At 33.7% G+C, this 27,733-nt stretch overlaps 13 protein-coding genes and 4 pseudogenes across 17 annotated transcripts, besides 4 other annotated features; 13 read left to right on the plus strand and 4 right to left on the minus strand.

Annotated features, from left to right (window-relative positions):
* Nucleotides 1–8,527: part of a mobile genetic element that runs on past the window's edge.
* TVAGG3_0538890 lies at nt 3,886–4,622 on the minus strand (annotated as a pseudogene). The gene has a single exon. A coding segment is annotated over exon 1 (737 nt).
* Nucleotides 5,293–5,514, plus strand: TVAGG3_0538900 (uncharacterized protein; the record flags this gene model as incomplete). Its single annotated transcript, XM_051237838.1, has 1 exon — nt 5,293–5,514. A coding segment is annotated over one exon (222 nt), but the record flags the coding sequence as incomplete, so codon positions are not given.
* TVAGG3_0538910 (uncharacterized protein) lies at nt 5,776–6,541 on the plus strand (the record flags this gene model as incomplete). Its single annotated transcript, XM_051237839.1, has 1 exon — nt 5,776–6,541. A coding segment is annotated over one exon (766 nt), but the record flags the coding sequence as incomplete, so codon positions are not given.
* On the plus strand, nt 7,621–7,857 carry TVAGG3_0538920 (uncharacterized protein; the record flags this gene model as incomplete). Its single annotated transcript, XM_051237840.1, has 1 exon — nt 7,621–7,857. One exon carries the CDS (start codon nt 7,621–7,623, stop codon nt 7,855–7,857), a length of 237 nt encoding a protein of 78 aa, XP_051095664.1.
* Nucleotides 8,528–9,894: 1,367 nt separating the features above from the next.
* Nucleotides 9,895–9,923: a mobile genetic element.
* A 163-nt stretch (nt 9,924–10,086) lies between these two features.
* Nucleotides 10,087–10,124: a mobile genetic element.
* A 2,274-nt stretch (nt 10,125–12,398) lies between these two features.
* Nucleotides 12,399–27,733: part of a mobile genetic element that runs on past the window's edge.
* On the plus strand, nt 13,582–13,944 carry TVAGG3_0538960 (uncharacterized protein; the record flags this gene model as incomplete). The annotated part of the gene is made up of 1 exon (XM_051237841.1): nt 13,582–13,944. One exon carries the CDS (start codon nt 13,582–13,584, stop codon nt 13,942–13,944), a length of 363 nt encoding a protein of 120 aa, XP_051095665.1.
* TVAGG3_0538970 (serine threonine-protein phosphatase family) lies at nt 13,963–14,205 on the plus strand (the record flags this gene model as incomplete). Its single annotated transcript, XM_051237842.1, has 1 exon — nt 13,963–14,205. The coding sequence occupies one exon, from the start codon at nt 13,963–13,965 to the stop codon at nt 14,203–14,205; it is 243 nt and encodes an 80-aa protein (XP_051095666.1).
* On the plus strand, nt 15,076–16,036 carry TVAGG3_0538980 (annotated as a pseudogene). Its single transcript has one exon. A coding segment is annotated over exon 1 (961 nt).
* Nucleotides 17,528–17,925, plus strand: TVAGG3_0538990 (annotated as a pseudogene). The gene has a single exon. A coding segment is annotated over exon 1 (398 nt).
* On the plus strand, nt 18,122–18,706 carry TVAGG3_0539000 (phage tail repeat-like family; the record flags this gene model as incomplete). The annotated part of the gene is made up of 1 exon (XM_051237843.1): nt 18,122–18,706. The coding sequence occupies one exon, from the start codon at nt 18,122–18,124 to the stop codon at nt 18,704–18,706; it is 585 nt and encodes a 194-aa protein (XP_051095667.1).
* TVAGG3_0539010 (HNH endonuclease family) lies at nt 18,880–19,464 on the plus strand (the record flags this gene model as incomplete). Its single annotated transcript, XM_051237844.1, has 1 exon — nt 18,880–19,464. One exon carries the CDS (start codon nt 18,880–18,882, stop codon nt 19,462–19,464), a length of 585 nt encoding a protein of 194 aa, XP_051095668.1.
* Nucleotides 19,501–20,361, plus strand: TVAGG3_0539020 (uncharacterized protein; the record flags this gene model as incomplete). Its single annotated transcript, XM_051237845.1, has 1 exon — nt 19,501–20,361. One exon carries the CDS (start codon nt 19,501–19,503, stop codon nt 20,359–20,361), a length of 861 nt encoding a protein of 286 aa, XP_051095669.1.
* On the plus strand, nt 21,233–21,559 carry TVAGG3_0539030 (uncharacterized protein; the record flags this gene model as incomplete). Its single annotated transcript, XM_051237846.1, has 1 exon — nt 21,233–21,559. The coding sequence occupies one exon, from the start codon at nt 21,233–21,235 to the stop codon at nt 21,557–21,559; it is 327 nt and encodes a 108-aa protein (XP_051095670.1).
* Nucleotides 22,184–22,741, plus strand: TVAGG3_0539040 (organellar and viral DNA polymerase type B; the record flags this gene model as incomplete). The annotated part of the gene is made up of 1 exon (XM_051237847.1): nt 22,184–22,741. The coding sequence occupies one exon, from the start codon at nt 22,184–22,186 to the stop codon at nt 22,739–22,741; it is 558 nt and encodes a 185-aa protein (XP_051095671.1).
* TVAGG3_0539050 (protein of unknown function, DUF4106 family) lies at nt 22,981–23,265 on the minus strand (the record flags this gene model as incomplete). Its single annotated transcript, XM_051237848.1, has 1 exon — nt 22,981–23,265. One exon carries the CDS (start codon nt 23,263–23,265, stop codon nt 22,981–22,983), a length of 285 nt encoding a protein of 94 aa, XP_051095672.1.
* Nucleotides 24,004–24,348, plus strand: TVAGG3_0539060 (uncharacterized protein; the record flags this gene model as incomplete). The annotated part of the gene is made up of 1 exon (XM_051237849.1): nt 24,004–24,348. A coding segment is annotated over one exon (345 nt), but the record flags the coding sequence as incomplete, so codon positions are not given.
* On the minus strand, nt 24,365–24,784 carry TVAGG3_0539070 (protein of unknown function, DUF4108 family; the record flags this gene model as incomplete). Its single annotated transcript, XM_051237850.1, has 1 exon — nt 24,365–24,784. The coding sequence occupies one exon, from the start codon at nt 24,782–24,784 to the stop codon at nt 24,365–24,367; it is 420 nt and encodes a 139-aa protein (XP_051095674.1).
* On the minus strand, nt 24,820–25,454 carry TVAGG3_0539080 (annotated as a pseudogene). Its single transcript has one exon. A coding segment is annotated over exon 1 (635 nt).

The following is a 27,733-nucleotide window of genomic DNA, read 5'->3' on the forward strand; positions in this document are numbered from 1 at the left end:
AAAACCGCTCATAAAGATTCTTAATGACTCTCGAGATTTTAAACCAAGAGCGAGACTTTACCGAAGAAACAATGAAACATTTTTCTCGAAAGTATATATTCCTCAACACATTCTACAACAGGACATAACCAAATTCCAATGACACAACAACAAGAGAAAATATATACAAAAGAAACGAAGCCAAACACAAAATGATCAAAATTCAACACACAATTTAAACCCTCATTCCCTGGTACAAAAGTTTCGTGTAGTTCTTGACGGACAAACCGTTACAAAGAAACTTTAAGCGTTATAGTCGAAATTATTATAATCGTAGACTCTACGCACGGTAATGGATATCTATTAAAAAGTAGCTGACGACTCCCATAGCATATTTACCATCGTCATAAATTAGTCGAAAGTAGTAACGGCAAACTTGCTGAAACCATTGAGAAGCAAAGCGAGGAGTGGTTATTAAATACTGGTTACAACATAAACGATGACACTTATAAAGTAAGATATGAAAGGAGGCGTTGAAGAATGTATACCAATCTAAGAACTTGAAGAGAGTCAAAAGCCAACACATCTGGGACCCATTTAGAGCGGATACTGGAAAGACAAAATAGCCAGAAGAATAAGAAAATGTCTTCTAAATCTTTTCGTTGAATGTAAATCAGACAAAAATATAATTTGGTGAAGAGTAAGATTTCACCATGTTCTCACCTGTTATTTTCACCCAGTTGAATTTTCATGAATTTCCTTAAAATAGAAAAATAAAGTTAGTTTTATTTTTAATTTATTTTATTTTGTATGTAAAGATATGATTTCAACAATCGGCACAACAACAATTCAAAGCGCGAACGGCGGGACTCTGTCACAACAACTCACCAAAACATCGTTAGTCATGAATCCACGTCAATGTTAGTAGAGATGATAAAACTTCATTCCTTCTTTCAACTATACTTTATGAAAGAAATCAGAAGATAAAGCCAAGAACTTTTTAACAAAGTAATTTAGACTGTAGTGCAAAGAGAAACAATCATGAACAGTATCTTTATGAAATGCAGGACCATTATTGGACCCATTTACCCAATTGCACTGAAATCCAACAACAAAAACTCACTAATTCCTGAATTCGAAGCGAATTGAAGTCAAAGCAACTGGACTCAGTAGAAATAAGAAGTTCATACGTAAAGTAAATTATGAATTCCTTGCGTTTTCATTGCAACCATTAAAGTTATGGACAAAGGATTGCGATCTATTCAGGTATATAAGAATGTTTTTGACATATATAAATCTGAAAGAATTGTCAAACCATACGGACAACTTTGTTTCGTAGTTGCATGAATGGTTTGGGAATAAGAGATAACAGATTAAGAAGAGGCAAAGTATCATGGACGACAACTAAGACCCGCTATGTTTGAGATGAAGAGGCAATTGACGCTCATTAGTTGTTCTAGCAGGTCAAATTTCAATGTATAATCACAAAAATGAACCCACAATGTTCAAAATGCTAAAGCAGCAATAAGGAAATATAACTACTCCGTCAAAGAGATAGAAAGAATTGCGAAAACGACCTATGCAGACTTTAAAGAAAAGAAGCAGAAAAAGCAACAGGCAGAAGATAAAATGGACATGTTTCAGCATTTTTGAACGAAAAACTAGGTCCAACAGAATCTAGTATTGTGTACAACTGAAGAAGAAAGCAGAGTCAAAAGAAGTAAATAAAGCTAAATGTAAATTCATTCCTGAGCACGTTTTCTTTGCTGACTTTGAGTGTAGTACGGATGGCTTTCATAAAGCTTTTAACATCTGTTATGACAGTGAAGATGGTTCAGTGAGTGAAAGCATTTGGGGTCAAAACTGTGCAACAGAATTTTTGGAAAGACTCCCTGACAAGAGTTTAATATATTTTCACAACCTCAGTTATGACATAAACTTCATCTTAAGACACATGACAGAAGTGAAAGGAACTCCCATCATTAAAGGTTCACGAACAATGCAAATAACTGGTTTATATAAAGGACGGGCAATTATTATAAAAGACTCTTACAGTGTTATAAATAAGAAGCTTAAACTATTTCCTGCTATGTTTAACTTACAAACAGGACCGAAAGAAGTATTTCCATATAACTACTACAGCAGTGTTTTGTTAGCAAATGACAACAGAACTGGTGTCATTTCTGAAGCATGTAAGTTTATCCGGGATGCAGATACATTTATGAAAAACATAGATTCCATCAAAGGTTGCAGAATAGATGAGAACCACTTCGACTTAGAAAAATATAGCACGTTTTACTGCAAACAAGATGTAAGAATTTTAAGAGAAGGTTTTGTAAAGTTCCGCAATGACTTATTGAAAGAGTTTGATTTAAACGTTTATGACTACGTTAGTATTTGTTCAATTGCTAACAAATTGTTTGAGAACAGAGTATACTTCCCGAATGGAAATCTTTATGACCTCTCAAATAAACCAAGAGAATTTATTTCGAGATGCATTCAAGGTGGAAGATGTATGTTGTCAGATAACATGAAACAAAAGAGCAAAAAGAAACTCATTGCTGACTTCGACACTGTTTCATTATATCCTTCAGCTATAGCAAGACTTTATACTTTAGAAGGTATTCCAAAAGTATTGAAGGAAGAAATGTTAAACACAGAGTATCTCATGAGACATTTATTCGATGATGACCAAAAGGAACCCATTGGTGAAAAGTTTATGTCTGGCTTCTTTGTTCTCATTAAGATAACAGAGATTGTATACCCAGACACTTTCATTTAATAGTTTGCGACCCTGAACTAAATCCAGAACTTAACGTTCCAAGAAGTTCAAACACTTGCTGTCTCATGTATGTTGACCATATAACATTACAAGACCTCATAAAATATCAAGGTGTCAAATGTGAAGTGTTGCAAGGATACTATTACGATGGAAACAGAGATATGAGAATAAGAGATGAAGTAAAGAAGTTGTTTGAGTTAAGGTTAAAGTATAAGAAAGAAGAAAACCCCTTACAAGAAATTATAAAACTCATTCTGAACAGCATTTATGGCAAAACTATTCTATCTCCTATTGAGTCAAAAATAACCATAGTAGATGACAAAGATGCTATAAGATATGCTATAAGAAATTACAACCATATAGTGAAGTTCGAAGGTTTGGATGGTTCAGATAAAACTATTTTCAAGCTAACGAAAAGCATTTGCAGACACTTTAACTTCTGTCCACTTGGTGTTAATATTCTGTCTATGTCAAAACGTATTATGAATGAAGTATTCTGTACTGCAGAGGACATGGGTCTTCAAATATTTTACCAGGATACCGACAGTATGCACTTATATAATGAAGACATCCCAAAGCTTGCAGCAGAGTTTAAGAAGAGATACGGTAGAGAACTTATAGGAAAGAACCTTGGTCAATTTCATAGCGACTTTGCAGAAATAACACCTGGAAAACAAAGTTTAGCTTATAAAAGTATTTTCTGTGGAAAGAAGACCTACATAGACTTACTCACGAATGATTTAAATGAAGTTGCATTTCACTGCAGAATGAAAGGCGTGAAGCAAGATGTTATTGCTTTAACCGCTAATGAAATGTTTCCTGAAGCTATACAATGCTATTACAATGAAGATAAGAACATTCACATACCTGTTGGAACATATGACAAAGACTCTGAGTTCAGTTTAATGAAACTTTACAAAGCACTTTATGATGGTCAAGAGATTGCATTCGACTTATGTAAGTCATGTCAACCTTGCTTTGCTGAAAAGTTCAACTTTTCAATAACGACTAAAACAAGCTTTATTCGTAAGTTGAAGTTCTGAGGTCATTTATTTTTGTCAGCAATGAGGTCATTTGTGATAAAAATAAGCCGCTAGCGGCATGGGCGAAGCCTATGTGGTCATTTACAATACAGCTATTGTAGAGTTTAACAATTGTGCTTCAATGTATAAACAATCTTTCCCATCTGGAGGTAAGAACACTGGGCACTTATGGTCATGAGTGGAGAACATGTCTATCCAAAACTCACGATTGAAGCCAGTAAGCTTGTAATACTTAGGATTTGACAGTGGTGAAGTTCTTGTATGACCAATGAACTCATTTTCAACTCCCTTACTTAAGTTTGAATATAATATAGCTTGCTTTCTATCCCAAATGCCAGGTGTTACAATCTTTGAAAATTCATTTTTCCTCGGAAGTATTGCATCATAATTGAAAACATTCTTGAAGTCTTCATTGGGTTCAGAGATTTGAAACCTTATACGTAATGGATTTTCTTTCTTTTTAGCGACTTCATTGAATGGTGAATATATAACAAACTGACAGTCATGAGTTCCATCTTCATTTTCATTAAATTCATAATGAAAGTCTATAAGTTGTGGCTGACTACCTTCTTCTTTCAGTTGTGCAAGAAACTCACGTAAAGGCTGTAAAGTTTGTACTTCAATATTGAACTTTTTCTCGAACATCTCATTAAATGAAATCATACATTGCAACAATGTTGTATCGTCTTTAAAGTATTTGTATATGTGAATGTTTTGGGCGCTTAAAGACTGTTCGTCATTTTCTATCTCGACTTGAAGTATAAAGTCAACCTTTCTGAAAGCACGTGTTATATACATAGATGTTATGCCAATGTACTTCTCTTCATTTATGTTCACAATCCAGTCTGTTGGAAACTTAAACGTTACTCTGTTCCCCTTTATTTTGACGTCAGGGTTTTCACTACTGAACGCAACAGATAAAGGTATTTGTCTATACATTTAGTTTGGATAAAAATAAACCATTTACTCTTTCTTTGCTTCAGCTTCCTTTGCTTTTTGTTCTTCCTTTGCTTTTGCTTCTTCTCTAGCTTTTTTCGCCAGCAAACGTGGGTTCTTCTGTCTTCCAGCAGCTAATGCAGCTAGTTGTTTTTCACTAAGTTTTCTCTTTGGTCTCTCTGGCTTTTGTTCTGGTTTTTGTTCCTTCAGTTCGGATAAAATTTGTTCACGAATTTCTTTCTTCAATGCTTCAACATCTATGACCCCTTGGGTCTTGTCCGTAGGATTTGACTGAGTCATTTGACTGTAGATAAAAAACTAAATTAAAACTTTAACCGATGTAAAATGAGCTTGTCAAAATCAGAACGAGAGTCTATTATATTAAATGACGCCAGAGGAATACAACATCCTTTCTATTATGTAAGTCAGAGTAAAGATGGTAAAATATATGTAAGAAAAAGAAAGGTTCCATTAGCGAATACAGAGAGCGACAACATTAAGGTGCATGGCACCGAGGGCGAAGCCCATATAAAACCTTCTGTACAAACTGAGCCACCAAAAGAACAAGAAGAAAAGAAGCCAGATGTACTTTCAATAACGAACCAAGAGCTTATTGCAAAGTTCGTGAATTTCATTGAAAAGCAAACCGAGTCAAAGAACCCTGACCCACCAGTGAAAGAAGTCGAGACAAAAGAGAATGTACAGTTCATTGAAAATGTCAAGAAACAACTTCCACCACGAATGCCAAGAAGAAGAGTGAGAATAATGAAGTAAATAGATATTTTTATCTGAAGTAAATACATGCAGAACGAACAGTTAAACGAATTTACTCCAGCAGAGCATATTCATCAGATTCGCTCATATTTCGATATCATAGACAATGCAGTTCAAATTGGTGACACTAATAGAAAATATTCTGACGCAAAGATTCCATCACAACCTGGAACTGCTAAAGATAACACATGGGTAACATTCAATCTCTCACCTCCTGGTGAAAATATGTTGGACCTTTACAATACATTCATTACGTATAAAATGGAAGGTCAATTTATTGTAGATAAAGAAATTGGTTCAGGTTCCAATAAAACAAACCCACCAGGATTTTGGATTGGTTTCGATGACGCTTTCTATGCAGTTGCTGGATATCAAATCCTTGCAAATGGTCGTATCGTATATTCTCAAGACAACGCAAGAGAAGAAGCATATATAACTTCAAACTCACAAACTACCGAACAAATAAAGAAAGTCGATGTTTTCTCAAAGACTCGACATGAAGATGTATGGAGTCATTCGGGAACATGCAGAACAGGACAAATTGTTAGTGGTCCAATTACAGCAGGAAAATCATTTGATTTTAAGCTTCGTTTAAGAATTCCTGTTAGAAGATTCCTTCCATTAGAAGCTATTCGATTTATTCCAGCTTTTGCAGGAAACATTCAGCTTAAAGTAAAGTTCAGTAGCGACGCCTTACAATGCACATCTATATCTGTAAATGATATCATTGCTTTCAATCCAACTCTTAAAGTTGCATTTGCTTCAGATTCAAATCCACCGACAAATAAATTTGTTCCATGGAATGAACCATTCACTATGATAACGAAGGCAGTAGAAGCTAGTGGAACAGTTACTATTACAACTGTAACCCAGCAACTATTTCGAACAAAGATGGATTTTAATGAATGTTTTATTCATCCAAAGTCATTCTCTTTAGACCCTAACATTTATACAGAACTTGTAGAACATTATACAAACGAGGCTTTATGTTTTCCTGTTAAAGTTATGGATTGGATTCCTATGGATGGTTCATTCTCAAAGAATACAGATAGTTCAAGTGCAACATTTACAGCAGCTTATACGCCTATTAATGTTAAAAGTATTTGGGCACTATTTAGAAAGAAAGACAACTATTATGTTAATTTTGAGAACCCTAAGTTTAAATATCTTCAGCTTTCCATGGGAGCTTATGGAAATATGCCTGCAGAACCTGAAAAATCATATGGACCTGTATTTTATGAAATGGTTGCGAACGCTTGCAATACAAACAATGATATGATAGGATTTAATGAAGATGTTATGAGGTCATTGGTGGATGATGGTAGTGTGGAACATAAATGGGATAGCTATGACAACACACATTTCTTATGTGGTTTTCCAACAGAAGTGGACTTTTGCTTCCAGCAAGGTCAAACATCTACTGCTCCAATAACATACAAATTGTCTGTTAAAGGACCTATTGAACTAGCAACTGAAAATGTACCAAAGCCACTTATTGGATTTATGAGGGATTGTTGCTTTGCATCAGTGCAGTAAGGAATCCCAATAATAAGATTGACGACTATAACTTAGCACGGACGACAGTGAGGAATAAAGGATGAACGTTTATTTTTAAAGCTTATAAATGAGTTCTTCATCAAGCTCTCGTGAACCTTCACCATCTATGAAACAAACTTTACCAAACGATTATGGAGCACCTATTGAATATTTCTTACGAGCTGCACAATGGCAAAGAGCAGTCTCACCAAGGTTAGGTGTTCCACCAGCTCCTGTCAAAAATAGCATTTGGTCAAGTCCTTATAAAGATATGGTCTCCCACTAGGTTTGCTAGCTACAGCAGGAGCAGTATGATGTTGAAAAGAAAAAGCAAATGTTATAAATAATACTGAAGTAGCTGAAGTTAAACAAACTCCGACACCTTCGCCAAAACCTTCAATGACTCCTGAACCTATGGAAGTACAAACTCCTGTTCAAAAGTCAACTCCTAAACCGACTCCAACATTTAAACCAGAACCTACTCCTCAAATAAATCGTAAAACTCCTGCGTTTCCTTACTGAAAAAATAACGTTATTTTTATTTAATATTAAAATTTTTATTTGATTGAAATGACAAATAAAGTCACTGAAGCAATGAAACAAAAGTTTTTGGTAGAATACATTAAATCAGGAACTATTCCGGAAGGTTTTTACATTCATACTATGAAGGATGGTAGAGTTCAGTTTAGAAAGATAAAGCAACCATTAGATAGAGAAGGTATATTAAGGAAGATTAAACTTCATGAGGACAACATTGCTGAACTTAGGAAGAAGTTAGAAGAGTTGGAGAAAGGAAGAGAGTTATAAAACAATGAATTCAAGTGGGTGAAAAAACAGGTGAAAAAAGAGGTGAAATCTCACCTCTTCACCTAAATTTATTTTTGTGCTATGTTTTCATACGTGTGGGAGTGGTGATATCATTAATTTTTAAGTTTATTTTATTATTTAGCGAGAACGTTTATTTTTATATAAATGACAGAACAAAAGCAACTCATTCGAATTCCACAGTATAACAAACATACATTTAAACATTTATTCTTCCTTCCTGAACATAACATGTTCTTTCAAATACATCCGAGACCAGTTGACTTTTCATTGACTGTGTATAAAGATAGAAATAGTTATATCATTAAACCATACGATGACGAAGGTAAGTTATGTAAATTGTACGTTAAGAAGTTAGAGAAAGTTTATGGCTTCAAGTATGACTACAATAGGGTTAACACTGATGATGAAGATATTGAGGAAAATTTATGAGAACATTAGTGAAGTCGTTAGTGAGAACGATAGTGAGAACGTTTATTTTTACATTAGTGAGTTCGTTAGTGAAGTGGTTGGCGGCTTTGTAAATATTTAAGGTTAAGTTAGTTTTTGCGTTCGTGTTGTAAAATATACGTTACTGGTTTTGTAAATATTTAAGGTTATATTGAGTAAGGTGGAACGCAGTGCCGCCGTACCCAAGATAACCATACTAACTTGTGGACAATTACAATCTTCAACCATGGTAAGTCTTTGTCAACAACATAGTCGTCATGTGAAGAACCTTTAGCTGTAGGTATGTTGACTCGGATATTGACATTTGCCAACGGTGCAATTTTTGCCAATTGACCTCTGAGAATGTACCTTGTCTTCACACATGACTCAAGATACTTCATCTTCTCATCTGTAGCAAGACCAGAGTTCCTGAGACATGTAAGAATGCAAGGTTCGTTGACAATTGTTTCAATTGAATTGTAAATTCCATACTTTGTCAAGTCAATGTCAGACTTATTTATGAACGGGAAGTATCCAGCATGTTGTCTGACTGCTTGAGGGTTAGGTTGGTACCATTCGAACTTGACACTTGCAATTCCTTCAATTGCATTCAAAATGTCTGAGTCAGAGTCAACCATTTGTTCTCTCTTTGTAGTCTTGAAAGCGTCAAGAAGTTTTGCGGCTGTTTGTTCATTGCCATGTGCATAGTAAATGTGACCATCCAAATCTGTTATGGTCAATCTGAGATTGTGTCCTTTCTTATTTCCGTCTTGAATTGCAGCAAGTACTCCCATGAAGCCTTCTTTGTTCTTTCCTTCGTCAAAGTTTACTGTAAAGGTTCGACCAGATGTAATTTGACTTCTAACTTCACGATACTTTTCATATGCATATCTTGTTCTTTCCATGGGAGCATGTGCGTCTTCACCTTTTCCTTTTTTCCTTCTCAAAGGATGCAATTGTTCGTCATGTTTCCAGTAGAATCTGGCAAAGCCGTCGTGTCCTTCTGTCATAAGACGAAATGGTGGAAGTGAGGTGAAGTCAAAAAGTGACATATATTTGGCCGGCTAAATTCCCCTTTAGTTTACATGTCAAAATTACAATAAATTAATTATTTTGCTTAGCAATTAGCTATGTATTAAAACTAAAATTATTACTATTCAATTCTTTACATTCAAATATTAAACAATTCAAATTTAATAACAAAGATATTACAATAAATAAAAAATGATTAAAAATGTCCCTGAAAATTTTCTGAAAGCTATCTCGTGTTTAGGTCTCAATTTTTTTAGAAATAGAAAAAGATTGGATTTAACTTTCAAACATTATATATAGTTTTGTATATGGAAGCCTTTAAATACAAGTTAATGATATGGAGTTGTATTGCGAGGAAGAGGGAATCAAAGAAATTGACGAAGTTCCAGAATTTTATTCAACAATTCTTAATCAATTAACAAAAACTATACCGAAACTTATCTTACCATCCAAATCAAATCACATTACATACGGAATAAACATTTAATCTTTTACCATTAAAATTATATTTATACGTTATTTAATTTTTTTACGTCTAAGTTGAATAGGATAATAGCCGAAGATATAAAGTAACTATAGTTTACAAGCTAAGGAACAAATCAGCATTGAAACTAAAAAATGCTGAAATATTATAATAAATTGAAGAAATACTGTGATAGAATACCTAGTTATACTAGATACTATTATAATATGAATTCATTTGTATTGAATATCGATAATAAAAAATCGATGAAATATTAAAATGAGAATTGTTGTAAACAGAAATTCATCAAAAGTGACACCTCAGAAAAGCTAAAATATTGAATTTTTGGAACTTTTGATAGAGCACGTTTTTAAATATTAATTAAAGTAAATGTATATTTTGTAAAGATTCTTTTTAATAAAAAAATAAAATTTTGAAGAAGAACACAAAATCTTCTGAAAAATAATATCACATAAACTCAGATTATTTTCTAATATATAACTATTTTATATAAAAATCAAATTCAATGATCTTAAAAGCGAAGGATAAACCTCAAAATTTACGAATATAATGTGTGGGAATATAATGCTTATCTATCATAAAACCATATGAAATATCAATTTTTGCTTTACGCCTAATTTTTGACGACAATTAGCAAAAAATGTTAAATGTTAACACTCAGTCCATTTGAATATGAAAAATAAAATTGACTTTGATTAAATGTTTTTATTTATCATGCAATTCTTCTTGCGACCAAAGATTTGAATAAAATTTCAAAAAATAAGATAGCTTAAAAAATAATATACGGTAGTGTTTACTAATAGATGAATAGTATATAAATTCTATTAAAATGGATTTGATCCAAAAAAATATAAAATCAAAAATAATTGTTATACCCAGATTTTCCTTACTTTTACCACCCCTCTAAAGCTGGGGACACCGCCTATCGTTGGGAGTAGCTATTAAATAGAACCACTCAGGGTATTTTTCGAACTGCCGGTGTAGTGTAGTGGAAACATCCGACATAATGATTCATTATGCCAAGGTTTGATTCCCATTTAGCCAATATTTTTCTTTTTTGGATCATGAATTTTTTTTGGGTCACTATAAGATTTGTTTCATGTTCTAAATCTGCTGCATATGTAATCTATTTTTATTTACCTATTTTTTAAAAATCTATTGGATTGCCAAATTTGAATATATTTAAAATCATAAAACTCCAAAAAAACTATAAATATATGTTTTATGCATAGTGCTGATACTCAAATATCAGATTACTTAGATCCATGAATAATATCCGAATTTTTTTTCTTAAAATTAAACTTCAAAACTTCTTGCAATCTTATTCTTCATCAATTGTAAATTTTTAAAACCATTTTTTAAAATAATTTTGCGTAAATTTTATTCTCATGTTGTTTTAATCGAAAATTGATACATTTTCAAAAAAATAATATTGACTTATGAAATTCATTTTTAAGGTGAAATAGTATTGTTTTTATTAAAGTATATGAATAATATATAAAAAATTAATGAATAATATAAGCAGATTTTTAGTTTACAAAACAAATATGAGCAATGCAATTTCAAACTTTTGCTGGCAATTTCGATATTGCTCAAGTTTGTAGTATTTGTGATACCTATAACATCGGCTTAATCAAAATTCGATTTTTCTTATGAGTTATTGAGAAAATTTGATTGCAATGAGAAGGATTTCGACGTTTTTGATAAACTAAGAGCTGAGCTTTAGGGGTTCAGTTCATTTATGGCTGTAGTTTGATGCGTAGATCTCTTTTTTATTGTAAATTCTTTCAGCATGGAGATCGAGAATGAATCTTTTGAGAACTTTATGAGTTTTTACACCCGTAAAGAGGTCCTTCGAGGAAAGATAGTCCAGACTACATGAAGATGTGGGTTAACCAAAAAAATCCGATGGTTTCCCCATATTCATGTAGATCTTCGAAAAAAATGAGCACCAAAAAAGCCAAAAAATAGGCTTTTTATTGGATTTGTACACTAGATCAATAACCTATTTAGGATCTGACACTCTTTTTAGCCAGAGATATGAGGTCCTTTCTAGGAAAACGATCTATTCATCCATAAAAAAAATGAATTATCGTTTTCCCCAGAAATTACATGGGGAGTGGTAAAAGTAAGGAAAATCTGGGTAATTTAAATGAAGAAGTAATTTAAAACGATTTTATTTATGATCAAATTTTATATATTTTTTTGGATCAAATCCATTTTAATAGAATTTATATACTATTCATCTATTAGTAAACACTACCGTATATTATTTTTTAAGCTATCTTATTTTTTGAAATTTTATTCAAATCTTTGGTCGCAAGAAGAATTGCATGATAAATAAAAACATTTAATCAAAGTCAATTTTATTTTTCATATTCAAATGGACTGAGTGTTAACATTTAACATTTTTTGCTAATTGTCGTCAAAAATTAGGCGTAAAGCAAAAATTGATATTTCATATGGTTTTATGATAGATAAGCATTATATTCCCACTCATTATATTCGTAAATTTTGAGGTTTATCCTTCGCTTTTAAGATCATTGAATTTGATTTTTATATAAAATAGTTATATATTAAAAAAAAAAAAAAAAAAAAAAAAAAGGTAGTGGGGCTTCCAGGCACTTCGTGCCCTCTAGCCCCGAAGATGTTTAGTATAAATGAAGTTTTTATTCGGAAAATTGTTAGTCTTCTTGGTCGAAAACATTATATAATGTTTCACTTTTCACAAATTATATATGTTTTCATGTTTTGTCACTTTTCTGTCACTTTTCAGGAAAAAACATTTTTATTATATATATAAAATGAATTTTACAAAACCACCGTTACCCTTCTTTGGAAATAAGAGTAGATGTAAAGATATTCTATTGAGAGAACTTAAGAAACTACCGAATGGTCTAACATTTGTAGACTTGTTCGGTGGAAGTTTCTATATATCTCATTTGTGCCATACAATATTTCCTGACTCAAAGATTATATGCAATGACTTCGACAACTATATGAACCGTCTCAAACATATACCAGACACAAACAAAATATTGAAAGAGTTAAAAGAAAAGATACCTATAGGTAAGATGGAACGTATACCATTAGATAAGAAAAATACTGTCAGAGAGGTTTTGAAAAAGGCAGAGTATATTGACTGGGATAGTATATCTGCTAGACTATTATATAGTGGTGCTATAAGAGTTCATGACATTGAAACACTTATGTCAAAAGTTTTATATCTTAACTATACAAATGTTTTCAAAGAGGACATAGAAAAATATATTGAGGGTATAGAGTTTGTGAGATGTCATTGGACAGAGTTGTATGAAAAATATAAAGACAAGGAAAATGTTTTCTTTATAGTGGACCCGCCGTTCTATAACACATGGATTTTCAATACCAAGTAGACTGGACTTTGAGAGACTCTTTAGAAACTTTAGACGTTTTACATAACCATCCATGCTTTTACTTTACATCCGATAAAAGTGGTTTGGAAAGTGTCATGAGATGGTTAGAGGACATACATGACTATGAGTTTAGATACGATAAGATAGAATATGAGAGAGGTCCTATAAACTGGAGAAAGTGTCATAACAAAGAAATTTTACTAGTAAGTAAATGTGGTTTGAAATAGGACTACTTGTTTTAGGTTTTTTCCATTGTGTCATTTACTTATTTGACGTGGCAGAAAGATATAGAGAATATGAAGATGAACCAATGCCTGCAAATGTCCAGTATATGTACTCGTAAGAGATATTTTTATCTAATATTAAATGGACGCACAGAACTTAGCGAATGCACAGCAACCTGGACAACCAAACCCAGAGAATATTCCAAATGAAGTTAGAATACAAACTGCAATGGCAAACTATGGTCAAGTGCCAACAGATGTACAAATGCAAACTGCCATGTCAAATGACGCTGCGTTAGGTTTACCACCATGGTATGCAAATATGAGATGGAAAGAGTTTTATACAAACCCTGAAGTGGGATATAAACAACTCTATGCAGATGACGCGAACACAGGAGTTGACCCAGAGTATGTTTTCTACCAGAGGAGAAATAGAATGTATGAGCTCCAGTTAAAGAATGCTATGGAACTCAGAAGGAAACGTAAGAGACTAGGTGGACATTAGATTTTTACATATAGTAAAATGGGTTTCTTTGGAAGAATAGGAAACTTCTTTCGAAATGTTGGAAGAGGTATATGGAATGGAATAAAATCTGTCGGAAGAGGAATTTGGAACGGAGTCAAAAATATTGGTAAAAGAGTAGGTCAGTTCGTTGGTATTATACCTAAAGACCCTGAACCAGAAGAGCAAGCTCCTGTTATACAACAGCCTGAACCTGCACCACAGTCTAGTTGGCAACCAAATCCAACACCTCAACCGTATTAAAATCATATTTTTACCGTTCGATAGTAGTTGTATATGAAACTAAGTTCTAAGTAAAAACGCATGGTATAATGGAACTATTCTCTTTCTTCCATCTGTAGTAAACCATACTTGAAAGTCTGAAATACTTCCACTTGGTGGTTCGTATAGCTTTGTAGGTTTTTCGTAAAAGTCATTTGCCAAGCATAAAAAGAGTTTTTGTGCACCAGAAAATGAAGCATGAACTATAATAGCATCTGAGTCGAAAACATTTTCATATGTTCCATTAGGGTTTTCGACTTCATAAAAGTTCGGGTGTACTGGATATTCTGCAGGCTGATTTAACATCCTCAAAAATCTATACCATGCCAAGTTGTTATATTTTGTAGAAATATAAACGTCTTCTCCAAGGTCTTCTATTCTATTGAATTTAACAGTTGCATTTTTCCTGTCATATATAATATCGAGATGGTACTCTCCTTCGTCAATGTTGTACTGTTTTGCATATTCGAGATAGATATCGTTTATTTTTTCTTGAAAAGCTTGAAGAGTTGTTTCTAAGTTTACAAGCAAACTAACTTGTAAAAGTTTTCCCTGTTCAAATTTCTCATACGTATGTTTTTCTTTGTTATAGTATCGAATTTCAAAAGCGACCGTAAATGGGAAACCATGTATGGCTTCTGAAATGAACTTCATTCTACGAAAGCCAACAGCTTTTGTGACGGATGGGTCTCTTAACCATCTCAATGGGTAGTCAAAACGATAGCCTTCATGCTTTACGGTCTCTGTCTCAAACTTTTGACCGACATTCGTAAAAAGTTCATCTAATGGTTTAGTTGTAGCAACTCTTGAATTTTCTTTTTCTATTGAAAGCATATTTTATCTAGAATAAAAATGTCGAAAGAAACAGCGTCTATGAGAGAAATACAACACAACCGACAACTCATTTTGCAAGCTCTAAATAAGAACACAACAAACTTTTCAAACTATTCTAAGATATCTGAGTCATTGAAAGAAGGAAACTTAAAACTGACGATAAACCCAATGACAGATGAGTTTCTGTTTCAAGACAGTAAGAACCATACTGTCTGTGTAAATCCAACAAAAGGAACTTTAAACGAGAAGCCTATAAAAGAACTTCTTTTGAAAGCAGATGTTGACAACAAAGCTGACAAAGAGTATGTAGACGATGCAATAGCAAAAGAAGAAGAAAGAGCAGATGCAACATATGCAACAAAAGAACATACTCATCCTGAACTAGCAGACAAAACATATGTTGACAATAAAATGTCAAGTGAAGTGACAAGAGCTGAAAACGAATATTCTAAAAAGACTCATACACATACCATTGCAAATATTACAAACTTACAAGAAACCTTAAACAGTAAAAGTGACGTTGGACATACACATACCATTGCAAATATTACAAACTTACAAGAAACTTTAAACAGGAAAAGTGACGTTGGACATACACATACATTGCAAATATTACAAACTTACAAGAAACCTTAAACAGTAAAAGTGCCGTTGGACATACACATACATCTTCTGAAATAACAGACTTAAACGTTAGCCTTGAAAAGAAGGCAGATAAGAACCATACACACGATTTCTTCGCAACTGTTGGTATAGAAAAATATTGCAGGAACGGTTGAAGAACCTGATGGAACTGGTGGGGATGTATTAAATTGGAAACCTCCTAACTTTCCACAAGGTTTAACATCGGATGAAGACATAACAACGATGAAATACACTAGATGTAGAAATTTTTTGTCATGGAGGATGAAAACAAAGTTAAATTCACTGCTCAAGATTTATATGACAACAAAGCTGACAAAACATATGTTAACGATGAGTTAGATAAGAAAGCTGACAAAACATATGTTAACGATGAGTTAGATAAGAAAGCTGACAAAACAGAGCTTCAAACGTTAAAGACAGAAATACTTCAAACACTATATCCTATAGGCTCTATTTATACGTCAATGAACTCTACCAGACCAGAAGTAGTACTTGGTTTTGGAACTTGGACTCAAATAGTCGACAGGTTTTTGTATTGTGCAAACTCTTCAAAGGAAACAGGTGGAAGTAAAACGATTTCAGGTGAAAACCTACCTGCGCACAGTCACTACATAGATTTAAGTACATCTCAAGCAGGTTGGCATAAGCATAAATTTTGGGATTGGCACGCCTTGAAAAAGGTAAAGGATATGATGTTAAAGACGACGTTCAGTTTGCTATAAATTGTTACTGGAGTGACACTCAGGGAGATGGAAACCATACACATCGCGTTACAGGATATACGCAAACAACGGGACAAAGTAAAGACTACATGCCACCTTACATGACAGTTTACGCATGGTATAGAAATGCTTAGTCGTCATTTTCAACTTCTTTAGCATATTCGTCAGGAGTTGTCTTATATTTTTAGGAACTGTTTTTGAAAGTATACCACCTTGAACTTTGACAAGTTTGAAACGAGGTCTGACAATAGTAGTTTTATCTTCTGCTTGCAGTGTGTACATTTTGCCATGTTTGCCTAAAACTTCATAATATTCTCTTGTATACTTTCTTCTATTTTTACGAACACGAATGCGAGTACCTGTCGAGTTCCCATTGTTGTCATAGTCAATAGTATTTTCATATGGGTCGCGTTTAGGTATTTCTATTTTTACTTTGTCGCCTTTCTTAAGTTTGAAGCCTGGCATTCTTTCTTGTTTGTCTCTTTTGACTAAACTATTAAATATATAGTCTTTCTCTAAGTCAGGGTTGTTTTTCATTTCTTCGGGGAGTGGTTTCCCAAACCTTTTTGTTTACGGCTATTGTAAATATTTAAAACTTGTCTCATCTTTGCCATGGAGAAGTGTCTATATTTGTCGTCATATGACATTTCATTTGCTTCACCACCTTGTGGTTGGTTTAAGTCTCTTAAGATTTTTATACAACTGTCAATGACACAAGAGCAGAATGGTTTTGGTCGACAATGAAATATTGGTTTACATTTTTTGAACGCAGATAGTTTTTAATATCGTCTGATTTGAAAGAACTTTCACAGTCAGATGTCAGTTTTGTTGGATGGTATTTGTCAACGAATATTGTCAAGCAGTTTTCACATCTAAAATATTTTTGGACTGTAATGGTATGGCTTCACAGTATCTTGTGTTTTGACCGACAAATATTAGCCAGTATGGAGGTCCATCTGTTCTAACTCTCGGAATGTTTTCCAAGATATCCATAAACCAAGCATTTGGTGTTGAACTAAAGATTTTTATCATGAGTGCTTTCTTTGTCGCTTTAGAAACATAGGGGTCCTTGTTTGGATTCGTCATTTTTTAACCCATAAGAAATGGGTTTATTTGGCGCATTAGCAGGAGTTGCATCCAGATTTTTGCCCGCAGTGGGAACAATAGCCAGAGGTGTATTTGGAGTTGGAAGGAGATTTGAGTACATTAGGTATACTGAAAGAGAAAGCACAGCCTATTATACAAACTGTACAGAAAGGTTGGGATGTAGCACGAGATGCAACAAATCTTATTCCAAATCCTGAAACAAGAGGAAAGTTCAAGGATGGATGGACAATGTAAGAACACAAGCAGGAAACTACTATAACAAAGCAAATGACTACTATAACCAAGCAGGACACTACATGGACCAAGGTGAAGATTCTTTAACAGAGGATATAACCATGCACAACAGTGGGTAAACAACAACCAACCTCAACCACCTCAAACGTGGGGAATGTAAGTTTTTTACTGAGATGAACATGAAACAATACAGCTTTGAGACAAATGGGTTCAAGATGGATTTGTCGACTTCCAGCAGTTTACACAACCACGTGTTTGTCAAGTTCTTCCTATACCTCAGGAAGTTTTAGACCGACTTAAAAAACCTAAACAACCAGTTGAAAACAAACCAAACTAAAATTTTTTACTGAGATGAAATGACCGAAGAAGTTGAAACGGTAGATTTGACACCACAAACAAAAAGTTCAGAACCATTGTCAAAACCTGTCAAAGAACTTACAGATGAAGAAAAAAATTCAATAATAGAAAGTGCCAGGTCTGGAAATACAAACCCTAACTATAAAGTCACTTTTCATAGAAATGGAACGGCTAGTATCTCAAAAAAGAAACAGACTCTCACAAATAAAATATTGAAGTCTGAAGGAATTTTCGAGACAACAGATGGAAAAGTTTACTTCACTGACGAACAGTTCATTATAGAACATCTCATTGACTTAGAGTCAAAATATTCTAAACTTTACAACAAACACAAAAAGTTGAAAGGAAAACAAAAACAGATGGCATATGATATTTATGAAGATGTTGACGACACAACCATACCTGCAAGTGAAGTAAAGTCAGAGGAACCGAAAAGTGACGAAAAACCGATAGAAGAAGAAAAACCAAAAACTGAAGATAAACCAAAACCAAAGTTTAGTTTGGAAACTAAACCAAGTCAACCTTCATTAGCTGGTATGGGTTGGCGTCAAAGGCTTCTGGTAGCGGGTGGTTACGTAAAGTAAAGGAAAAACATTTTTTTATTTTTATTTGAAATGTACGCTGAGTTTTGTTGGAGACGACCGTTGGGAAAACATAGACAAGAAAGTTCATGAGAAATTAGACGATGAAATATGAAATGGCATACCATTTAAAACAAAACATTTTTTCAAAAATATATATTTTTATTTTATTTGAAATGTACGCTGAGTTTGTTGGAACAGACCGTTGGAAAACTTGTTTGTTAGATGAGAAATATGAAATTCACTGTTGTGAGTCATTCGAAGTCAGAAACAAAAAGACAAAGAGAGTTTTAAGCGAATGGGAGCAAAATAACGGATATGCTAGGATGAAGATGAGTGGAAAAAACTATTTTAAACATATTGTCATTGCAACTCATTTTATACCGAACCCTAACAATTTACCTTTTGTAGACCATATAAACCATATAAGAAACGACAATAGACTTGAAAACTTACGTTGGGTCACTCGTTCTGAAAACAATAAGAACAAAAGCAAATTTGCAGATATTGTATTCGAATTTGTCGACGAACTAGAAGATGAAGCAATTGAAATTACAGACTATGGCGAGCATACGTTTGAGTTTTACTACTATAGCGAAGAACAAGACTCTTTCTACTTTTATACCGGCGTAAACTATAGGAAATTACAAGTATGTTTTACTAAGGCAGGCTATGCTTATGTAAACACTAGAGATACAGATGGAAAACGCGTTCAAATACGTCTTAACAAATTCAAGAAGCTATATGGCATACTATTTTAAAACATTTTTAAAACAGTATATTTTTACATATATAAAATGCTTCAGGTTGAAAAACAAAGAACAAATGTAGCAGATACAAAACCGTTAGACTATATCTTTACAAATGCCGGTAGGACTATTTCAGATGAAGAAATTTCATCCGGTGCTTACAGGTTTGACTTTCCAATTCGTTGGCTTCAAAGTCCTTCAGATGCAAAGGCAATAGGATTTAGAAGAGTTTTGTTTTCAAATAGAACGAACGCTTTTATGTTCGCAGTATATTTTCATGGGCAGTATAGAGGTTCTGATGGTCTAATAGACAAATTTGATGAAATGAGAATCTTTACAATTCGTTCAGACGAAAACCTTGAAAAAACTCTAAATGACTTTCAAACTCAAATGAACAAATATTATTGGGAATTGCAAGAAAAATACGACTCTCTACTAAACGGAACTTACTATCTGAAACTAGAATATGACAAGATGAACTCAACCGTTTCATTTCAAAGGATTGAAATTAACCCTCGAAGAAGTACAGAGTTTTTATTTTGGGAAGTAGACAAACGTTCTTGGGCACAATTTCTTCGGTTACTAAACCAGAACGAACCATTACCACCTGACGGTCCGTTTAAATTTATACGCCCACCAACAGATTTGACAGTTTATAGAAATGTGTTTGACCCTCAAAATGTCATGTGTCATGCAAGTTTCAGTTCAAGCAACAACAGTTTTCTATGTATCGGTAAGGACTTTTATGACTTTGCTTCTAAATTCTACGAACCACCTAGTAACAGTTTCTCTGACTTTCAAGTTTGGTTCACAACAAACGGTGTGCAGCATATTATACCATTGTACTATGACTTTTATCTCGAATTGTCTTTCATATACAACTACGGAAAAGTGCTGAAAAAGTATTGAAAAATATATTTTAGGGTAGAAGGGTATATCTACCCCGTTTTCTACCCTCTTTTCTCACCTGTTTTCTCACCCGTTGAATTTTCATGAATTTTGTGCTGAATTCGACAAAAATGAGTTTTTGGTTGAAAAAAGAGGTGGAGCCAAAAGTGGCTCGACCTCAAAACAAGCATTTTGTGAAGAATATACCAACCCGCGGAAAACAGCGGGTTGGTTTTTATACAAAATTCAACCGTTGAATTTTCATGAATTTCCTTAAGATAGAAAAAAATAAAACTAACTTTATTTTTTTTTAAGTTTGGTCATCCTTCACGGTATGACAAATATACTATATTTTACTTAAAAATATGCAAGCGGCTCATAGCTCAGTGGTATGGGCTACCTCGTTACAGGCGTCGAAGACCTCGGTTCAAATCCCGATTCGCGCAAGTTTTTTCCTTTTATGCAGTGAAATTTCATGTACATAGGTTACTTTGGTGTTAGACCCTAGTGAAGAAAATAGAACGATATAAGTTTACATTTGTAAGGTTACTTTGGTGTTAGACCCTAGTGAAGAAAATAGAACGATAGGAGTTTACATTTGTAAAGTTGGACGATAAAAATCTCTGCTACTAGCAGTACTGCTACTGACAGGAAAAGTCCTTCCATCAGACAGGAAAAGTTCTTCCATCAGACAGGAAAAGTCCTTCCATCAGACAGGAAAAGTTCTTCCTTCCGACAGGAAAAGTTCTTCCTTCCGACAGGAAAAGTTCTTCCAGTTGTCCGTCCGTAAACCATTCAAATTTTCGAAAATTGAGAACTTTTCCTGTCGAACTTCAGGAAAAGTTCTTCCTTCCGACAGAAAAAGTTCTTCCTTCCGACAGGACACAAACGGATGTCCGACAGGAAAAGTTCTTCCTTCCGACAGGACACAAACGGATGTCCGACAGGAAAAGTTCTTCCTTCCGACAGGACACAAACGGATGTCCGACGGTTAAGCCACAAACGAATGTCCGACGTCCCACCAACTGAGTCCATTCCCAAACCAGAGGAACCTAAAGCACCAGCCCCTGCACCTCAGTTCCAGCAATTCCAATCTCAATACAAATCGAAGAGAGACCAAGACTTCGAAGAAGGTCTGAACCGCTTACGCAAAGAGTATGCCACAGCTCCAATTGAGAGAAAGTTGTTGCTGAATTCAGCAAAAATAATGTTTAGGTGAAGAGGTGAGATTTCACCTCTTTTTTCACCTGTTTTTTCACCCTCTTGAATTTTCATGATTTCATCGTAAATGTTTTGTCAAACATGAACGTAAATGTTTTGTCGAAACTTCATCGTAATGAGCGTAAATCAGACAAAAATAATGTTTAGGTGAAGAGGTGAGATTTCACCTCTTTTTTCACCTGTTTTTTCACCTCATGAATTTTCCCGAAATAAAAAATAAAGTTAGTTTTTTAAAAAAAATATTTTTTATTTTTATTGTAAGAACATGTTAGCAACAACAGCACCAAACTCGTTAGTTATGAATCCTACGTCAATGTTAGTAGAGATGAAAAGCTTCATTCCTTCTTCATATACTTTCGAAACAAAAATCCAGAAGATAAAGCAAGAACTTTTAACATGTAATTTAGACTGTACCGCACAGAATGAAACAAATGAACAGTATCTTTATGAAATGCAGGATATTATTGACCATCTACCTAAACTTCCTGAAATACAGCAACAAAAGCTCACTATTCCAGAATTCGATGAAATAGAAGTGAAACCAACTGACTCAGTAGAAATAAAGAAGTTCATACGAAAGGTTAACTATGAGTTTCTTGGATTTCATTGCAACCACAAAGTCATGGACAAAGATTGCGACATGGTATATAAGAACATCTCTGACATATATAAATCTGGGGAGTTTAAGACCTACGACAACTTTGTTTCGTTAGTTGCTGAATGTGTATGGCAGATAAGAGATAAAGATAAAAGAGGTAAGGTATGGAACGGACAAATAAAACCAGCAGCTTTTGAGTTAAAGAAAACCATTGACGCCTTAGTCATACTAGCAGGTAAGATTTCAATGTACAATGCTAAAATGAACCCACAATGTTCAAAATGTAAAGCAGCAATGAGGAAATATAACTACTCCGTCAAAGAGATAGAACGTATGCGAAACGACTATGCAGACTTAAAGAAAGAAGTAGAGAAACCAGCAGAAGATAAAATGGACATGTTGACATTTCTGAACAAAAACTATCCAACAGCTGACGATTTCCTTCTATCTGATGTCAAGAAGAAATATAAAGAAACATTCGGCATAGTTAAAACATTCGATGTACTGACAGAAGAAATAGAAGCTACGAAATTGTTTAGAATTTCACGAATTCACAATGTTTACCATGTAAAACGCTTATAAAATAACTGGGGTAGAAATGAGGGTAGAAAACGGGGTAGAAAAGAGGGTATATCTAACCTTCTACCCTAAAATATATTTTTATTGAATTCTGAGTAAAATTCTGAGTAAAATGACATATGGAACACGTACTTTTTCAGTAAGGACATATGGGGTAGAAATGAGGTTAGAAATCGGGTTAGATATACCCATCTACCCTAAAAATATATTTTTATTGAATTCAGCACAAAACTCTTTATTTTTCAAGCTTGACTTTTTACAATTTGAACTTTGTTCGCGTAGATGTGAATTCTGAAAGAAGTATGAGGGTCTTGTATGACTTTGTACTTCTCCCAGAGTTCATGTCTGTCAAACTTACCTGCCATGGACTCTTTCATAAGTTCCATGAAATCGTCTTCGGACAATCCAGGGAAAAGTACAATGTCAGTAAGTATTCTCTTTACATCCTTACTTAAACTCTTTGCTGTCTGTACACAAATGACAACTGAGATGTTAAAGTGTCTGAGCTTCTTAAGAATTCGACACATATCTTGTTCTCTGTTCTTTAACAAAGGATGAGAGGCGAAATCATCTAAGATAAGAAGACATCTGTGAGGGTAAGTCTTCCAATCGTAAGATTGCAATTTCTTCGAAATGTATTCTATCTCTTTCTGTTTGTTTCTGAAGTGTTTCTTCTCTAATATTCTCTGCATTTCCTCATTTGGGTCTTTAAACTTCGAATTGACATACTCATTTATAGCATTGTACTTCAAAACTCTTCTTTGGTACTTCTTTATCCAATCTAACAACTCAGAGTCTTTTATACATACTAACTTAGACTTCTTTATAATATCTTTGAACGAATTTACGGTTTGGTCAAATTGACCAGAAGTACTACAAATGACTACTAACTCATAGAATGGGTTCTTCTCATCTAGTTCTTGTTGTTGTGCAGCCATTTTAAGATAAGTGAAAGTCTTGCCCGACCCAGGTGGTGCGATTAGACCTGTTATACCATTCTGAGCAAATAGGAACTTGTCATGTATGGGTTTTATCTGAGCATTTTCTAACTTCCTCTTGTTCTTGTTTAAAACATTCTCAAATTTCTTGTCAATGTCAGCAAACTTTTTTTCTAACATATTTTTAGAAAAATTAAAATTTTTATCTTTTTGAAAATGTCTAGCGATTTCGCTATCTATATTCGAGACAAACTTTTCGACTCTAAAACATCTGTCGACCATAAAATCTTACATAGTGTAAACAAGAAAGGTGAATTTGTTCTAAAGTTCTGTTTCTGGGAATATGACAAGAACCATAAAACATTACAAAGAGCAGTCTTAAAATTTGTCAATGACAGACTTGTTGACAGAGATGACGCCGATTGGAAAGATGAAGTCCAACAAAAGTTCTTAGAATGCAAAGAAGACACATGCGCTGTTCTTGAAGATGAAATAGAAAACAGAATAGATGAGCTATTAAAGGACAAAGAACTTTTACAGAAATATGGTTCGGAGAAATTTGACATAACTCCACCAGAAAAGAAGAAGAAGAGAGAAAAGAAAGAAAAGAAAGTAGAAGAAGAGAAGAAAGAACCTGAACCAGTTCCAGAGAAGGTGAGATATGACATGTAAAAATAAAATTTTATTTTTAGAACATTTCTGGGTCAATGTCAATGTTCTCTTCCTCTTTAGGAGCAAACACTGGCTTAGACTCTAAAATCTTTTTACCCAATTTACCTTGAACTTCAACTATCTTAGACTCATAATATTCATAGTCGTCTGCTTTCTTTGGTTCATAAGGTATAACAAGTTTGTATGCTTTGCCTTCTTTAAGGTTTGAGAACCTTCTGTCAAAATTTTCTTTGACTGCTAACAAACCTTCTATGTCTAAGTCTTCAAATTTCGCACCATTTTTAGTCACAATAGCAAACTTAACTGGTTCGATGTTCCAAACTTTGTCAAATGTAGACTTTTCAAAATGGTAGAAGTAAACATTCAAATAAGCGAATGGGTCTAGTTCTTCTTTAAGTCCTGACATGTACTTGTTGACTGAGATGAATTTCGTCATCTTTTCTATCGGATAAAAAAATATTTTTTAAAAATTTACTCAGAAAAATTTTTCTTTGTATATACGCCGTTCTGTATGTCTAAAAGATTTTTGACATTTGCCAAGAATGTTCGTTTAGATGCTGTCATATAACCATACTCTTGACAATATTGTTTATACGAGTCGTACAAAGACCTTTCATCTAAACACTCAAAGTTAGTCTCATCTATAAACAGTTCATATACACTCTTGTTTGCTTCTAACAATGTTTGTCTTTCTTCGGTATGTGGAATTTGTCTTGGATTGAACTTAGAAATATCTAATGTCATAAAATATGAGAACAAGTGGTTGTAAAAGTTAGGTGTCAAAGTTTCTGCTAAGTCGTCAAAATATTCTGTATCTTGCATATGAGAATCTGACGTTCTGACAACTACATATCTTCTGTCAGAACTTTCTAACTTCATCGGAACAGCGTGTTTGAAACCATGACGAAGTTTGCAACATTTTCACAAACTCTTTGGTCTTTATATTTTCTTTCAACAACTCCAACTTTGTCTGTTATAAGACTCTTCAAAGCATCTGAGTTCAAAACTTTTGTTGTATCTATACTTTGAAGTTCGTTACATACTATAAGTTTCATATTCTCTATTGAAGAGTTAAATTTACCGCAGATGTTTTCTAAGTTTGTCATATTAGGGTTCGAATAGCCCTCTAACAGTTTGCACAAAATATCTGTAAAGAAAGTGTTCTTACCAGTTCCTTGTTTTCCAATTATGATGAGAGCAGTTTCATTTTTAGCACTTGGATGTTGTAAGATGTTTGCAAACCAACATAAGATATACTCATAGACTCTTTCGTTTCCATTGCATATAATTTCTTTGACATGGTCTAACCAAGCTTCTATAATATTTTCTTTCCATTCTACTTGTTCGTATTTATATCCAGTGAAGATAGAATAGAAGTTTGGAGAAGGTGTATAGAACTTTATACCTCGAACTGAAAAATCTTCTAACTTTGACAATAAGATATCCCAAGCATCTAACATCTTCATGCCAACTTGTACGACTTTTATTTTCTTAAGTTTCTGTCTACATTCTTGTTCTGAAACTATTGTTGCTCTTGGTTTGTTAAAGACAACATCCCATTCTTTCATGACATAACATTCTGGGGCAGAGTCGACATAAATGACTAAACGTTTCAAATTCTCGACTGCTTTGTTATAGTCTCGAAATGGACACATATTTCTGAATGCTTGGAAGTCATAAAAATCTGAAACGTCTATTCTGTACATTTTTATAAAAATAAAAAAAAATATTTTTTTATTCTTGACTTTGTTGTTGCATTTGTTCCATTTGTTGCATTTGTTGTTCTTGAGCTATTTGTTGTTGAAGTTGTTCTTGTAGTACAATACTTTCACCAGTTGCATCTTCCAATTCGAAACTTTCTGCCGTCATTGACAAATACATAGGACATAAAAGTTTTACAGGAACAAAGTTTGCGTCGACTAAGGTTAAGTTTATGTTTGCTAAAGTGTTTGAGTTTACTAAAGCTGAAAACTCTGCATTCGAATGAACAATAGGCAAACCAGCAGAGAAAGTGTTGTTTATACGCATGAGTATTTTTTGGTCATAGTAGTTTCTGTCGACATTCGAATAGCACTTTGAACCTAAGTTTGAAACAATATATAAAATAGGTGTACTTAAAGTCAATGGAACAGACATTCCTTGTATGACACCTTTTCCTGTTATAGGAAACTGTTGGTAGTAAAAACCAGATATAAGTTTTGTATTATAGCTCATATCGTTTATAGTAAACTCAGTCGGACATCCAAACATAATGAAACCTGCTCTAGTTGCAGCACATGTTACATCCGTCCTTAAAGTATTAAATAAGTCAACAAAACCTGTTGGTGGTATATCTGAGTAAGTATCTTCAAAGAAGTATTTTTTACCATTCACAACAACAAAGTCTTCTGGTGTCAAAAGAGCAAAACAGGCTTTAGTCGTCATTGTGTTTAAAGTTAGTTTTACAATACCGTCCTTGAGGACTTTGTAAGTTTGTTGTTATAGAATTATATGACTCAGGGTTTTTAGTCGTAATAGTATAAACCATTATATCTTCTGCCATTTTATATATTTAAAAGTTTTTCTGAAAGTGGAGAAAGAACTTCATCTAAACTTTCACATGGCGTTCTTGAAGTTCTCTGTCTAAGAAGTTCAAATATTTTGTAAAAGACATAGAACTTTCCTTTGTCTACGAACGAACAACAAAACAGGGTCTTTCATATCGTTCAAAAGTGTGTAAAGTCCTTTACATGAAATAAAGTCTATATTATTTTTCTTCAAACATCTTTCAAGAAGTTTTGACATTTTTACTTAGCAAATAAATTTTAATGAAATGTTGTGGTCGTCAAATATTTTTATGACGTCTGGGAAACTATACTTTAAGTTCAACGTTTCACCTCCTTTCATAACGTATATCTTGTCAATGACATTATATGAAACACCACAGCAACTAATGTCGGGTTCTATTTCTTTGATGTTTATATCGTCTGCCTCTGTCAAAAGTTTCAATAGTTCTTTCAAAACTTCATGAGGTGCGATGACATATGAGTTCACTTTTACAGGGTTGTGCTCAACCAAGTTTAACATTATACCCAAAGCTTGACAAATCTTCTCCTGAGTTTTAAGTTTGTCTTTAAGTTGTTGGTAGTCGTTTCGAATATCTGCAACAGAACTTAAGTCTCTGCTAACTTCAGGATATGTTGGTTGTTCTTTTACAGGAACAATTGCTATACCATCTTCGTCTTCGTATGGTTTCCCCACTTCAAACATCTCTGTCTTTGACATTGACAACAACACTTTGACTGTTTGTTTGAGTTGGTGAATTTAACTTCACATCTGCCACCGCCATTAAACCTTTTGAAACACTTACGCTTCTATTTTTCGGAAATGACATTTTACTTAGAAT

The sequence above is a fragment of the Trichomonas vaginalis genome, chromosome II, assembly GCF_026262505.1.
Source record: "Trichomonas vaginalis G3 chromosome II, whole genome shotgun sequence".
NCBI classification, from domain to species: domain Eukaryota; phylum Parabasalia; order Trichomonadida; family Trichomonadidae; genus Trichomonas; species Trichomonas vaginalis.